Genomic DNA, 14,111 nt, shown 5'->3' with positions numbered 1-14,111 from the left:
AAAGTATTACAATAGTTTCAACAAAGAGACAGCGACAACCTGTCTTTTCATACTAAAGTGTTCATAAAATTGAGGAATGTTTTTTAGTAATGCTAATTTACATAATTAGATACTTATTCTCTTGTATCCGTTCTCCTTAAAACGGCTCTGCCAACATGTAAATTGTCACGTCTTTATTTTGAAACAGGACTCAAATAAGTTTCCGGTCTCCTTAGTGCACCCAAACCGGTTTGCGCGTAAATTGCGCAGGAGTTACGCATATCATCTCATGATGCCTGCTTTGTTAAATCGGTCCCTTACGTAAGAGGGCAGCTGATTCCTTATGTTTGACATTGTCATTTAGCACGCATAACCAGACTGCAGCAAGCAGTCATGCATGCATTTGAAGTATTTCCAAAGAAGATGATGTTCAATGGATTGTGTTGTTGTGTGCTGATAACACTTCTATGATCCGCTCATGCTGCTTCTTGGGAATCCAAATTGAGCAAGAAGAGGGAAAACAAAAACGACAGCTGTGGAGCAGAATAGTTGACATGCTGAAAAACAATTTGGATTTAATTGGTACTGAGACTGCCCATAAAACACAGTAAACATAAACACAGTCTTAATAAGTCATTCTGAAATGATTCCAACAACAATTCTCTGAAAAAGCAGCTGTTACAACACAAAATCAAACCCAAGCTTTGGTGATACACAGAAATAACGTGAACCGCCACAAAGCTAAAATGTTTAAAACAAATAAAATGGGGACTAAGATCCAAAAAGACGTGGTACCTAAAACAACATTTTATCAAAGAAAACAAAAAGTGAGGGTCCATTCATTTCTGACACCCTTTGGCCACATTAGAGAGAACATTTTCGTGACTACCTTGAGGCAAAGTAACCAATTTTTCCATTGAAAAACTGAAGCTTTGACTTGACTTAACTTTTGTTGTCATCCACGTATCTTTTAAAAATGTAATCACAAATTACAAAAGTACAAAACTTTGAAAACCCGCTTAATATTAAGAATATGAACAAAATGTTGCGAATGTAAATGCTTTTCACGCTTTGTGATGCTATGTCAATATGTGTCCCATTTAACTCTTATTAGGAATTCAACACAAATCCTTCAAAACTGCCTTTTTTTTTTTTTCTGACTATCACACTGCGCTAATCATTATAGGTCTATTCCGAGCTGGGTCGCTGTCCGCCCACAACCTACAAAACTCTTCGACGAAGGGTTGGACCAGACGCGGCTCCTCGGTGACCAGGACGTTCTCTGCGTTGCGCTGCACCGCCGCCAGCGTCCAGTTGAGGGAGCCTGTGATGAGGCGTCGGCCGTCCACCACAGCAAACTTGTGATGCATGTGCACATAGCGGCCCACGTTGCGCACGCAGATCCCTGAGGAAGAGGAGGAGAGTGAGGAATGACAGCATTTCAATGCATTATGAATGAACTGGTGTGCTCGAGAAACAATCAGGTAGAACAAAGTCGGAAAAAGAAAGTGAAATGGCCGTATTGATCCTACAACATACAGAATACATTTGGCCGGGACTTCGCATCCAGGAGTACAAAGGTGCGCTTTGAGGGCCCATCTGAATAAACATACACGGCTTATTTCTCACTTGGCATGAGAATAAAAACTGAAGTCTTGTTCTGTGCAGCATTTGGAATGCCAACTCAATGTAAAATGTGTAGTTGGAACATGATGAATTAGAGAGGGAGGCAAAAAAGGACTTCACAACTTGGCTCGGTGATTAAGGAACACGTCGTATAGTGCTCGACATGTCTATGAAAATGTAAAACGCAACCTCTGACCTCACAAAAAGTAAAGCAAAATACCGCCCGCCACAAGAGTGCATTGCGGGAAAAGCAATCAGGTAAAATGCCGGCTCGCGGGACGTCTCCAACGAGTCTGGCCGCGTTGCCAGACGGTGCATGTGGCTGGCTCACTTGTCTGGCTTGAGAGGGGCTGAAATGCAACTATTTATTACGCTGGCTGGATGAAGGCCAACAGCAGCTCTGCTCAGATCAGGCCGATTCAGTAAAAAGGCATGACGATGCGTGTGTGAGGGATTTATAGAGTGTCATTGGGATTATATTGCATTCACTTCAACGTATATATTGGCATGTGACTATTACATATGGCCGGCGCCAATGACTGATTTCCTTGTGTAGAATTGTGTTCATGATTGTTTCGGAACTACCCTGAATGATTTCCCTTCTCTAAATGTTGAATTTAATTCTCTGCGATTCATCAGAAAAAAATTAAGATCACATCGGAAACGGCAGCGGGCTCTTGTCCCGACAAGCTGCTACTTGACCCTGAAGAGGTGCTTTAAATATCCACTCTCACTTGTGCCGTGACAAAACCTTCGCAAAATTGCAGTCAAGATAATATAAAAAAAAAATCATTTCTCCACCACTTGAATCAGTCATTTGACTTTATCCTGAAATCGAGTGCCGTTGATTTTTGTAGAATCGGTATTTCTTATTGATCGAATAATCAGATCAATTTGATTTGCATTAAAGTCAACCATATTGTTACTTAAATCTAAAATGAAAAAAAAAATGAATGCTCTACTTGGTTCCTGGAGGTTTCCAGAAGAGCAGAAAGGTTTTGATGGGTTCGCACCGTATGCTCTCCTGCCACTGATTCAGCAACTTAAAGCATGAAAGCGTCATGCAAGACAAAGACAAGACACAACGGCTGAATTGAAGTGCTCGACATTCTCACAAGCACGCACACTCGCAAACACTTGGCCTAATGAAATCTGCCATCCACGTTGCCAATTTCTTACTTACTTAATCCTTACTTAACAATACACAGCAAGGGCAATTTAGCAAATGCGGAAGGCTGAAAGAGAAAGGGAGCTAGCGAGACGGAGACGGACGGAGCACACAAAGCCTTTCACGGAGCGAGAGTCCATTAGGTCAGACAGCTGCTGTCATCCCTCCATTCAACGCCCAACAACTACACGGGAGAGACTTCTTGGCATCGATGCCGCTAGTCCAAGAACAGAGTGAGCATCTTCCTGAGTCATTTCCGGCAGACTCTGCCAGGAGCTCCACAAAATCACCCCCTAGTTTCATTTTAATTCAGTTATTTCAACTTGAATGACCCCCGCGCCACAAAAAAAAAAATCATAAAATTTGGAGTAATATCGTAATTCATGCGAAACGACAGCAAATGTCACAAGACATCTTGATCTTAAACATAAACTGCATTTACTAAACTAAGCAAACAGATTAGGAAAGTCGTGATTGATTGAAAATGGATTTAAAATCGATTCAAACTGATTAAAATAAATTTATATTTATAACAATATAAAAGAAGCTATCTACGGATAAGACAACAATGGAGTTAATTAAACAGTCAAAATTATTTGTTAATTTCTTTTTTTTCCCAATGATAGAAGGATAAAGGCAAGGACAAGACAAGGACAAAATGCAAATGTTCAATAAAAAAAACACTCACCTCCCCTGCGGAGGGCTCCAACCTGGGAGCCAGTCATGATGGAGTAGGTCTTGTCCACAAGGACTCTGATAGTTATCTTTTGTTTGTACAGGTACAGAACGGCCCTACTCAATTCCATGTTGGAAAAAGAAAACAAACACAAGTCCAGAGAGGAGGTCGCTGACAGGATGATGCGGAGAAGACGGGTGAAGGACGTCTCTACACCATGAGGCAACGGGCAGTGACAGGAGCTGAAAGGACATAAAATAAACTATTACAATACTCAGTTGAGGACAGATTTCTTTTAAACATTTGACTATCGGCACTTCTATTCCTCAAGGACGTTGTGCTGGCTGAAAAGATGTTCTTGTGCCTGCAAACGTGTTCATTAATACAAAAAGTACGCAGAACACAAAGATCGCTCTTGCACCGTTATGAGTCACAGCGGCTTCGTTATGCTCGACGCAAAGTCACTCACTTGGGGGAAGAGGGAGAGAAGATGTGCTCCATGCAGACCATTTTTGAGGGAAAGAAGAGGACCTCGTTCAGAGTCGGCGGTGCCTTGAGGCGCCGCAGGAGCTTAAGCAGCAGTTCCACACTGAGGGAGAAGGCCACAAATCCCAGACCCACCACCTTCACTGTCCACATCACTGACATCCCTGCTGTGACAACACAATGCCAGTTCAAAATGATGTCTTGAATTATTCGTGTGTGTGTGTTGGTGTCATACATGAATACCGAATGCCTAAAATGTACTAATTTTTTCACATTTCCATTTTTTTTGCTCAATTGATGACCTGGCCCAGCAAAATGTGACCGTGAAGCACAACCATGTGCCCACTCTTGGTTCTGTAATTGATTTGATTTTTTTCAATTTGTGATCAATATTTTGGGGAAGAAATTGATGTCTCCTCATCAATTCATACCAGTATTTGATACTAGCCATGTTTGGAAAAAGTTAGCAGATATTTTCTAATTAAATGAATTGGACATTTAGAGATGGCCAACGTGTTTTAGCTAGGTATCGTGTTTACTTCGGCTCACCTTTGCTCATGACTTTTGCCACAGAAATATCAAAGCAATATATGATTTAATCTTTGTGAATTTACTCGAATCAAAGCTATATATTATTTATTCTTTGTTCTACGTAAATTAACACGATAAAACGTCTGTGTTTACCAAATCCAAGCGATGATGTAGTTTGGCAAACCTGTAGTCACTGACGTCATCACGCGGGGCTAACTGACGAGACGAACGTATGTGCGAGCCAATGAATGGCCGTGAACTGACTCGACGTCATCCAATCATATAAGCGAAAATGCTGCCATTTCCGGGGTCTTGCGGAAGTGAATTTCACCGCAGCGTGTCTCTCCAAGGTAAACAAGAGGTGGTTGTTTTGTCTCTTGTAACTCCTAATCGACAATTACTTCACAATAGATACTTACGTGTTCCTTATTTGACGTAATTGTTGTAACAAATACACCGATTTTAGCTTGCTAATGTACCCTAAAGTTTGGTGAATTGCTAGTGTAATAGCAAAGTATTCGTTTGAGCTGTGATCGATCCCGTGCGTTATATAACAGCAGCAAAACATTTTCGAACGATGGGTCGCCGCAAGTCCAAGCGAAAACCCCCAACTAAGAAGAAGATGACCGGGGATCTGGACACTCAATTTACCTGCCCTTTCTGCAACCACGAGAAATCATGTGACGTCAAAATGTAAGTATCGGCTTCTTTTACATTTATTAAAATCCATTTCTTGCTAACATCTTCTCTTCCCCACCATGACAGGGAGAGAACCAGAAATACTGGAATAATATCGTGTACAGTCTGTTTGGAAGAGTTTCAGACGCCCATTACTTGTATCCTTTGCCAATCTATGAATTTGTCTCATAAAGATCTCCATCTACTATTATTCAGGATGTTTTCTTCCATCTATCTAAGTTTTTCACATCTTGTCAGATACAGTAGTTCGAGTCACCAACACATCACGTTGGATCTATTGTCTTGGTGTAAAGAATTATAACGAGTTGTGAATGTTGTAAAGATATCCATATGATACAAACACTGTTATGCTTCTTAATGAACACTTGGGACATTTCCATTAGCTTTACCACAGTTTCCATTTACTGGAAGCTTTCAGCATAATCTTCTGGCCCCGATGTTTAACCGCTGATTTATTGGCACATCATAACTCCCTGCGCTTTTTGGTCTTTGTATCGCTCCTAATTGAGCATTTGGCGCCTTTCTCCTACGTGCTCAGACAGCCAAAGTAGTTTCGGAGGTTATTGACGCTATGGCGTGGTCAACGTCGGGAGAGACGTGAAGTTTAGCGGCTGACAGAAAGCTTGAGAAAGCCATTTGTGTGTGAATTTTTTGTTAAATTTTGCAGGTTATTAGTGTTTCCATGACAACAGAAGGACATTTATTGAACAAGACAAGTTTTGTAATGTATATATTGCAGGAAGAAAAGTTGGAATTTTACCAGAGTGAGGTTGTAAATGTGTGGGTAATAAAATAAGCATTTTCTAAATTAAAGTTGTGTGAATGAAGCCATCATATTTTAGACTGATAAATGTAATCAGGTTGTATTTTATTTAAATGTCCAGTAAAATAACACAGTTTGGCCAAACCCTTTCATAAGTAATGGATCTTTATGACCATCTATTCATGATGTGATTATTGATCGCCTTTTTAAAAACACTTTTTGGTGCCACAATTACTTTTTACCTATTGATGTCCAAAGTTCAATTCTACTGCAAGTTGTATCCTACAACAATTTTTTTCCTTAACCCCTTCCTCTTCAGATCTGTCAGAGCCAGTAGACGTTTACAGTGATTGGATAGATGCTTGTGAATCCGCCAATCAGTAGCCCTGGAAGAGGAGGAGCAAAAACCGCTTCTTTTTTTTTTTTTTAAACTTTTTTTTTCCCCTAACTTTTTTGGGGCTTTTCTAAAACTATACACATTTATTAAAAATGCTCGCAAGTTTCAAATGCTGAGAGATGTGGCTGTGTGCGGTCATGTGAATCTGCACACTCTGACCATTTTATTAGGGACACCTGCACAATCAGGGAACTGATTGGAAATTCAGTTTTACTTTCTGGGTGACATTATTCATCCTCTAACCCTTGGTCAAGCATCATGTCCAGTCATAAAAATTGAGCCACAGCTCTCATCATCCTCAGAGTAGTGAGTGACGCAGCATCCGATCATCACGGTACAGAATTGTATCATGTTCTTTTTGTTGCTTAAATGACGCACACGTAATCACTAAATATGGACAAATTTGTGTTTGTTTCCCCTGCAACTGGGACACAGCGTGTGGAACAACTGCTCACTCTGTTGTTGCTGTGACCTGGATGATTGTCAACAGAAGCAATAATAAATGTTACAAATAAGTGTTGCGTGTTGGCTATTTTTTTATTGTATTTAAAATTGAGGACCACGGGATGCAAATAAATCTCTATATATATATATGTATAAACAACGTCTATGTATGTATATATGTGTGTAAATGCTTCCAGTTCAAACAGCTAATTTAATGGAGAAAACAATTTAGTCACAGAGCCTGAAGGATGTTATAAAATGTACCTGGTAGTTCAAAATACAAAACAGTTTGTACTACCATCACATTTTCCATTCATGGCCGCAGTACACACGCGGTAACAGAAGTAGGCTGGGACAATAAATGAGATGTGGAGAAGTGTATATTTGTGTGCGTGTGTGTGTTGTGTTTGATGACTGAGCCCAGCTGGAGCACTATTGACGAGACCTTATGAAACATGCTGGAGGACGATTACAATGGAGAATGATTATCACTTAGCCCCCCCCACCGTGTGTGTGTGTGCATGCGTGCGCCCGCCCTGTGGCCCCGTTGCTCTTTATCCTCTCTCATTCAGCACGTGGGGTCAAGGGTCACACCGTGTACACTGTCAAGTCTGCCAATCACCCACACAGTGACTGCGAGGCAACTGTTGCCAAGGAAACAGCGATGTGGTTGCTAGGCACCTGGAGCTGTGCTCACAATAGTCGTTTTGTTGCTTAGTACGCACACGCACACACGTAGACAAATCCAAACAAAAGTGCGCCCACAGCTCTGCCCAATCAACAAGTTTACACGACGCCAGAGTGGAAATTCTCATTAAAATCCTTAATTGCATTCCGCCGCGTCGAAATGTGCGCAGTGCTCACGCAGTGGTTAAACATCATGCAACATTAAGTGATATGAGCGCCATTCATCACACGCACAGATGCTAATATATTGCTGAATGTGAAGCGAAAAACGCCCGCTCGTTTATATCTCTTAGCAACAATGCTAATGGGGCTCAAATGTCTTCTTCCAATAGGGTGGCGGCCTCCTGATTAATCAGCATGCCCGGCGACCCGCAGCTCGACTTGATCAATAAAAGACATAAACATCCATCATTCCGGCTAAAAATAGTAACAGCGACGCAAAATCGATGCTTTATTTCCCTATTGGCATGAGGAGCCCTTTGGATTTTGCTAATGTGCGGCCTCCATCCACATATACAATAAGACCAAAATCCTGCAATTCAAATCTTAAGGAACAGATTTTGTCAGTAGATTCCGCTTGTCCACTATTAAGATCTGCAACCAACTCATCGAATCTCAAACACATCTTACAATACAAATTAGCAAGAGAGTGAGCAAATATTTCTACTGTAGACCCTATAAAATTCAACAGTCTCTTTGGGAATGGTCAAGCTCTTATTTATTGGGATTTACAAACACTTCCCTACAAGAAATAATGGAAATAAGCCAAGATTTAACTGTTGCCATCGTAAAACATTTATTAACCGTTCTGTGGGAATGCTTGAGATTGTTTTTAAGAATTCATAATGTTACAAGTAACCTCAAAAAATTAAATCTTCCACTAATTACAATGTTGGTACAAACTTCTACTAAATTCATCCAATTGGGACCCGCTCACCAATAATATTATACAGCTTTTCTTTCAGCATCTCGCTCTCTCTAACTTCTGATTTATTTGGATTCATTAAAAAAAAAAAGGAAAAAAATCCCATGGGAAATAATGGAGGTTGATATAATCCAGGATCAAACTGTCACCGTCATAAAAACCTTTATTACCTATTCAGTCGATGTGAAGTAACATTTTAACGTTATTAACTGCCACACAACCAGCCATATATATATATATATATATATATATATATATATATATATATGGAATATATATATATATATATTCTTATATTTTAGATATTTTCATATCAATTTAGGATCCTCTTCTTTTTTTTTTTTTTAATAATTGTAATTCATGGGATTTTCCAAAAGATCCCCTTGAGCCATGCTTTTAAAATGGAATTAAATTGTACAAAATGTTCCTCCTTTTTGAAGTAGCTAAATACGCTGTCGTTTTTGTGCAAATTCCTTCTTATTTCAGGCTATTTGAGCTGCTCACCAGTAATACGATTATAGTCTCTCTCTCTGTGTTTCTCCTGGAGGGCACAAGTGACTGAGTAGTCGAAGGTTTGTAATGAACGTGTGACTGGAGCGTTCATCTCCCTGAACTAATAATGCCTGTGGGGAGTTGAGCTTAGTGTTAGGAGGTCGTCGCCGTCAGCGCCTCTCGCAGGAGATGCGCGCAAACTCATTTCCTCTACAGGTGCTAAGAGGGACACGCTTCATAAACCTGGAATAGTGAACCGACACACACACACACAAAAAAAACAGCATTTGAGTGAGCGCCTTTGACGGCCATCGGGATTGCGTGGTGTTCAAAACTTACCTTGCACGAGTTTTTCAAATTTATATCGAATGTCCTCGGGAAGACAAAGCCTCCACTCGACTACGCGTATTCTCAAGCAATAACATCCACATCTGTATTATCAACCCAAGAATACCCGTGGTCGAGAGTGGAGCCGAGAGGCCCTCCCGCTCTTCATCACCGTCCTCATCCTCTTTCGTGTTGTTGTAAGGAGACAGCACCTATGGGAACGGACAGAAAAAAGATGTTCACCCTTGAATAACAATGCGCCGTCCTGTGATAATGAGCCCAGGATAATGTGAGGGTTGTATGTTTATTTATATTTTTCACCCTGACATGAACACATTCAAGTGACAAAAGCTTTTAGTTAAGGAGGGCAGAGAGGCCCATTATCAAATAGATGTCGTTGCGTGTTACACGCCACACCCCAAACATGTTCTTACCTCCCCCCCCGTCATCGGCTTTCCCGCCTCAGGCCCGTCCCGTGGAGAATAATGTCGGTACACACTTGCCAATTAGAGAGCAGGACGTGTCAATCAAGCGGCACACGGTGGATGGATGTGGAGGGGGAGTGGGGGATTGAGGTGGTGGAAGGAGGGACGGGGGGTTGAGTTGACGGGCTGTTGCGTCAGCACCAAGGAGAACTCCCCGCGGAAAACAGGTTTACAAACATTACCGACTTTTTTTTCTTTCCTTCTTGCCGCAGTTTACGCTTCTTGCCAGCTACAGTGCTGCTTTGAGATTCAAATCGAAATGACAGAAATGGAAATGACACTTCTCAGTTTATGCTTTCCCAAGGGGGGGGGGGAAATGCCGGAGAAAATACCATCATAACATATTTTGTGAAAAATATACAGTAATGACATGGAATTAAAAAGCATTAAACAGTGTTTGTCACCTGAATGACCTGCTCTTTTGTGTCTGCCCAACTTGGCCACTAGAGACAGTATAAAAAAGATGAATTGTTCATAGAGATATCACAACTCCTCGCAGTCCATCACTATTAGTTGTTCTTTATGAAAGGATGGGAAATATATAATTGAATGTTGATATATAGATGTCTGTCTACTTGTGTTGCTCCACCGTTTGTGTTCAATCCATTGCTTGAAGGGTGATTGCACCGCATCATAATTGCTATTTAGCGTTAGCATTGAGCTAGCACGCTAAAAGCTTGATTAGTTAGTTTTGATGCAACTTCTGTATATTGTAGACTTCAGAATTAATTCCGCTCTAACCATCATCAATAAAAAAAAATCTCAAAGAATAAATATACATGCCATACCACAAAATGCATTCCACTCCTCAGAAAAAAAGAATCAGAAAGCCAGATTGGAGTTTTGGAACAAAGTTTCATGGACTGATAAGACCAAGATTGACGTCGATTAAAGTGGCCATGAATTCTGAAGTCTACAAAACCATTTTTTTTCTGGCAATTTACAGATAAATACATCTAAACTGATTGGAAGTAAAGCTTCAACAAGATAATGACCCAAAACACGCTGCTCGCACAACAAAGGATAAGTGGAAAGTCTTAGACACAAGTTTGCGGCACCTATTGTAATGGTTAAACCACCGAATAATAATAAAAAAATCTTTACTCATTTAGACATTTCACCCGTGAAAAGTTAATATTTTATCTATAATGACCTTGATGACATCATCACCTGTTTGAGAAATGTGACTTTTCTATTTTCAATGCTCGGAACAATTAGTCTTATGGGGGCGTATGGAGTTAAAGGTGTTCTGGCGTCACCATTGTCAAAGAAAAAAATGCATATTGTAACGTATGTATATAGGCATATATATGACTACAATACAGTGACATGTTTATACAGAAGAATCTGCTAGAATGTGAATTGTCATACTTCTGCAAAGTAGCTTTGCCTTATGCAAAAGTCCAATGCTAACAAATAGTTATGGCCTGCTAACGGTTAGCATCAGTAGTTGCTGTTTCAGAAGCAACACATATTTGATTACAAATGGTAGAGCAACACATTTAGACAGGTTCCTGTTGATTGTCCTGCCAAGTCTGGTATGAGCATCTTGGCCACCTGGTGGCAGATAGGTATACTGTACTGGAGATTCAGCTTCTTTCTCGGTTTCACAGTACGGCAGTAATACACCTGATGTATTTTGAACGATCTGTCTTTATGTACAATAATCAATCATCCAAACTTTTCGTGTTTACTCTTTCAACAAAATCTTGTTTTCTCAATAAAGTTTGGAGGTGTAAAAAGATGCCTCCTAATTCATCTGGATTGAGTCCAGTATATGACAGCATCATCTGCCTTGCTTCCTGTGGGAGAGTAGGAAGAAGGGTTGGGTCGGCAAGGGGTGGGAGGGGGACGGGGGGGTTGTGCAATCCGACGCTGACGTCACATGACCTCATCCCACATCCTCATGATTAGCCTTTCATTTATTGCTGCGCTAACTTTGTTTTGCAGCGGGTGGACGACATCTGGTTTTAGGGGGTGACAGTGGGAGGGAATCAGTTTCCTCAATTGACATGATTGGAAGTGAAATGGCTCCAGCCGGAGGGGCCATTTTTTTTTCTTTCCTCTTTTTTTTCGTAAAGCACGATTGCTGTCTTCTGCCACACGCCCATTGCATCTATTAACTTGGTCTGGACCCCTGACATCTCACATGCATACAACACGGGAGCGCATGCTGCATTGCTGCTTAATTGCTTGGAACTAAAGGCGCCTGCTATAATGATGATGATTATGACGGTGACGTGGCATGGCTGCATTTGGGTGCTCAACATATGGCGCATGGGCCGTTAAGGGCTCAGTTGATTATTTGAACCGGCCTACGAGGTAGAAGATCAAACGAAAAGCAGAAGAACTGGAATAAAAAGCCCAAAACATGATGATAATGGGATCATATACATTATTGTGTCTATCAATGGACTGGACTAAACTGGCCCCAATAGGCACCATACTCATGATTTAAACATGGTTATTGATGTCAGGCAACTTTTTGGTAGCAAACTTAAAACGGCCTAACCTGGCCCCGGTTGGTTCCATTTAAGTCTAGCCTAGAAAACTTTATTTGCTGCTTCTTCACACACACCCCATTTCTTTCTGTCACTGTTTCTGTTTTTATGTTAGGATTTTATTTGAATTGTCATCTTTTTTACAATTATTTATTCTGTAAGACATGAATTAATGCTGCTAATGAACTTCCCTTGTCTATCAGTTTATTATTAAATATTAAAAAACGCATCTATTTATTAATAATACACTTGTAATGATTAATGAATATTTTTGAAATATGTATTTCTTGTTTTTTCCTCTCAATGAATATCTTTTTTGTTCCTCCCTTGCTATTGCTGCATTCTTCTCTTCTCGGTCCACTACTGAGGAGCGCTACTGTTTGCTTCCCGTCCAATCAGAACACACACCCAGAACCTCCCGTGGACCCTCTCAGTCACGTCGAATCCACTTGAAGGATGCTGATGGGCTTGTCATTCATTAGCCGTTGCTATGGGAACCCTCGCCTTGTATCAGTAGTAGAAATAAGAAGAGATTCAACTTACCGCTCCCGACTGCTTCGGAGAAGAAGCCGCTCCGTTTGTTCCACATTGGATCCATGCCGGAGTGCGCGTGTGTGTTGGGGGGGGGCACCCACCTCTTCCTCCTCCTCTTCCTCCACCCTCATGCCGTTTCTCTGTCTCGTGCGCTAAGCGGGAATCACACAACCACTCCTTGTTTTTTTTTTTTTTTGCTCCCCCCCGCCACATCGGAGGGAGAGTGAGGGATGGAGGCAGCATGCAACAGCATCAGCATCCCATGCAAGTCAGCTATACAAACCAGTCCAGTCGTCATCCTCCTCCTCTTTTTGCTCTCTGCTCCTCCTCTTTCTCCTCCTCTGCTTGGTTTAACAAGGAGGAAAAACCCCAAAGAAATAGGATCTTCAAATGTATGTTCAGAATCTTTCTCGGGTTTTTATTGATTATGAAATAAATACAGTTAATTAGAGGGGTGGGGGTAGGGACAGAGTACTGTCGCAAAAACAGAAAGAACCTCTTCCCGTAAAAATGTACGATTGCCTATAAATATATCACAATCTATGATTGCTAAAGGCTTTATTATCATTTCAAACTCACTTTACAACATTAAAGAACGCATATAAGTGAGTTTGAGTTCTCTAGCTCAGGAATTTCACAATGTTTTTCATTTCTAGTGAAAAGAAAACACATGATGGGGAAAGCCTACTAGAACATCTGAACTTCATTTGGTGTAAATCATAAGGACTGCTGGCAGTGAGATAGTTTGTGCCATTCAACATGAGGGTAAGGCTTTTGGTATCAGGGGGTTAGGGTCAACTTTTTATAACCACTGATTGATTGAAAGCAAAGCACTGACTTGTGAATTTTGATGACATTGCAAAGTATTGAAAACTTAATGGGCTCCAAAGCTTTAAACGAGTGCTTTCCATTTTCTTTTTCCCTGCAAAGTTGTCACCACCACTACATGATTTATTAATGTGGCATTATTGTCACTTATTGGTTAGGATGAAAGAACACTTAAACGTTGGACATTGTGAGCAACGTGTGCAAAAATATATATACTATGTGCATTATGGCTATATTATTTCACTTATACAGTAATTTAACCTAGGAAAAGTGTAAAGCTGAAATAATAAGATAAAATCATTTTAATAAATTAATCATTTTTTATATTTAATGTGTACAATGTTAAAGTTAGATTTTGGAGTAATTTGCCATTTTTGCTTGAATACATCACTGTACTTTTAAATGGTATACTTAATTTGAACTTTTCTGATTTTAAATCACTTGGCAATTCTTTTTGTACCTGAAATCACGCTGGTCTAGTGTCTCACATCACCCTTGTTTGGTATATGACAGCATTCATATACAAATACATTCCTAAAAAGAGAAGAAAAAATGATGAGGTC

General features: G+C 40.5%; 2 protein-coding genes across 7 annotated transcripts; one reads left to right on the top strand and one right to left on the bottom strand.

Annotated features, from left to right (window-relative positions):
* Positions 1–528: 528 nt before the first annotated feature.
* pld6 (phospholipase D family, member 6) lies at positions 529–12,961 on the bottom strand. 5 transcript variants are annotated; one of them, XM_061274780.1, is made up of 6 exons: positions 12,730–12,961; positions 9,213–9,412; positions 8,886–9,116; positions 3,919–4,102; positions 3,462–3,691; positions 529–1,384 (listed from the first exon to the last, which is right to left on the bottom strand). In XM_061274780.1, the coding sequence occupies exons 3-6, from the start codon at positions 8,983–8,985 to the stop codon at positions 1,143–1,145; spliced, it is 756 nt and encodes a 251-aa protein (XP_061130764.1). In that variant the 5' UTR covers positions 8,986–9,116; positions 9,213–9,412; positions 12,730–12,961; the 3' UTR covers positions 529–1,142. The 5 variants fall into 5 exon arrangements, 4 of the variants coding, with proteins under 4 accessions (XP_061130764.1, XP_061130766.1, XP_061130765.1 ...); XM_061274782.1 differs by lacking the exon at positions 8,886–9,116; XM_061274781.1 differs by lacking the exons at positions 8,886–9,116; positions 9,213–9,412; positions 12,730–12,961 and adding an exon at positions 4,485–5,027.
* On the top strand, positions 4,762–6,840 carry LOC133151612 (transcription elongation factor 1 homolog). Of its 2 annotated transcripts, none has more exons than XM_061274786.1 (4): positions 4,762–4,816; positions 5,024–5,159; positions 5,232–5,302; positions 6,248–6,840. In XM_061274786.1, exons 2-4 carry the CDS (start codon positions 5,044–5,046, stop codon positions 6,310–6,312), a joined length of 252 nt encoding a protein of 83 aa, XP_061130770.1. In that variant the 5' UTR covers positions 4,762–4,816; positions 5,024–5,043; the 3' UTR covers positions 6,313–6,840. The 2 variants fall into 2 exon arrangements, with proteins under 2 accessions (XP_061130770.1, XP_061130771.1); XM_061274787.1 differs by having other exon boundaries at positions 4,778–4,827.
* Positions 12,962–14,111: the final 1,150 nt, after the last annotated feature.

The sequence above is a fragment of the Syngnathus typhle genome, linkage group LG3 (assembly GCF_033458585.1).
Source record: "Syngnathus typhle isolate RoL2023-S1 ecotype Sweden linkage group LG3, RoL_Styp_1.0, whole genome shotgun sequence".
Taxonomy (NCBI): domain Eukaryota; kingdom Metazoa; phylum Chordata; class Actinopteri; order Syngnathiformes; family Syngnathidae; genus Syngnathus; species Syngnathus typhle.
Note: the sequence above shows the minus strand (reverse complement) of the source record. Positions and strands in the feature narration are given on the sequence as shown.

What these genes read in the sequence shown, in the direction of transcription:
- LOC133151612 (XM_061274786.1), top strand. Translation starts at nt 5,044, where the DNA reads ATGGGTCGCCGCAAGTCCAAGCGAAAACCCCCAACTAAGAAGAAGATG. An exon ending in AAATCATGTGACGTCAAAAT is followed by an intron (nt 5,160 to 5,231) that starts GTAAGTATCGGC and finishes CCACCATGACAG; the next exon opens with GGAGAGAACCAGAAATACTG. An exon ending in GTTTCAGACGCCCATTACTT is followed by an intron (nt 5,303 to 6,247) that starts GTATCCTTTGCC and finishes CTTCCTCTTCAG; the next exon opens with ATCTGTCAGAGCCAGTAGAC.
- pld6 (XM_061274780.1), bottom strand. Translation starts at nt 8,985, where the DNA reads ATGAACGCTCCAGTCACACGTTCATTACAAACCTTCGACTACTCAGTC. An exon ending in TTCTCTCCCTCTTCCCCCAA is followed by an intron (nt 3,692 to 3,918) that starts GTGAGTGACTTT and finishes ATGTCCTTTCAG; the next exon opens with CTCCTGTCACTGCCCGTTGC. An exon ending in TGGAGCCCTCCGCAGGGGAG is followed by an intron (nt 1,385 to 3,461) that starts GTGAGTGTTTTT and finishes CCTCTTCCTCAG; the next exon opens with GGATCTGCGTGCGCAACGTG.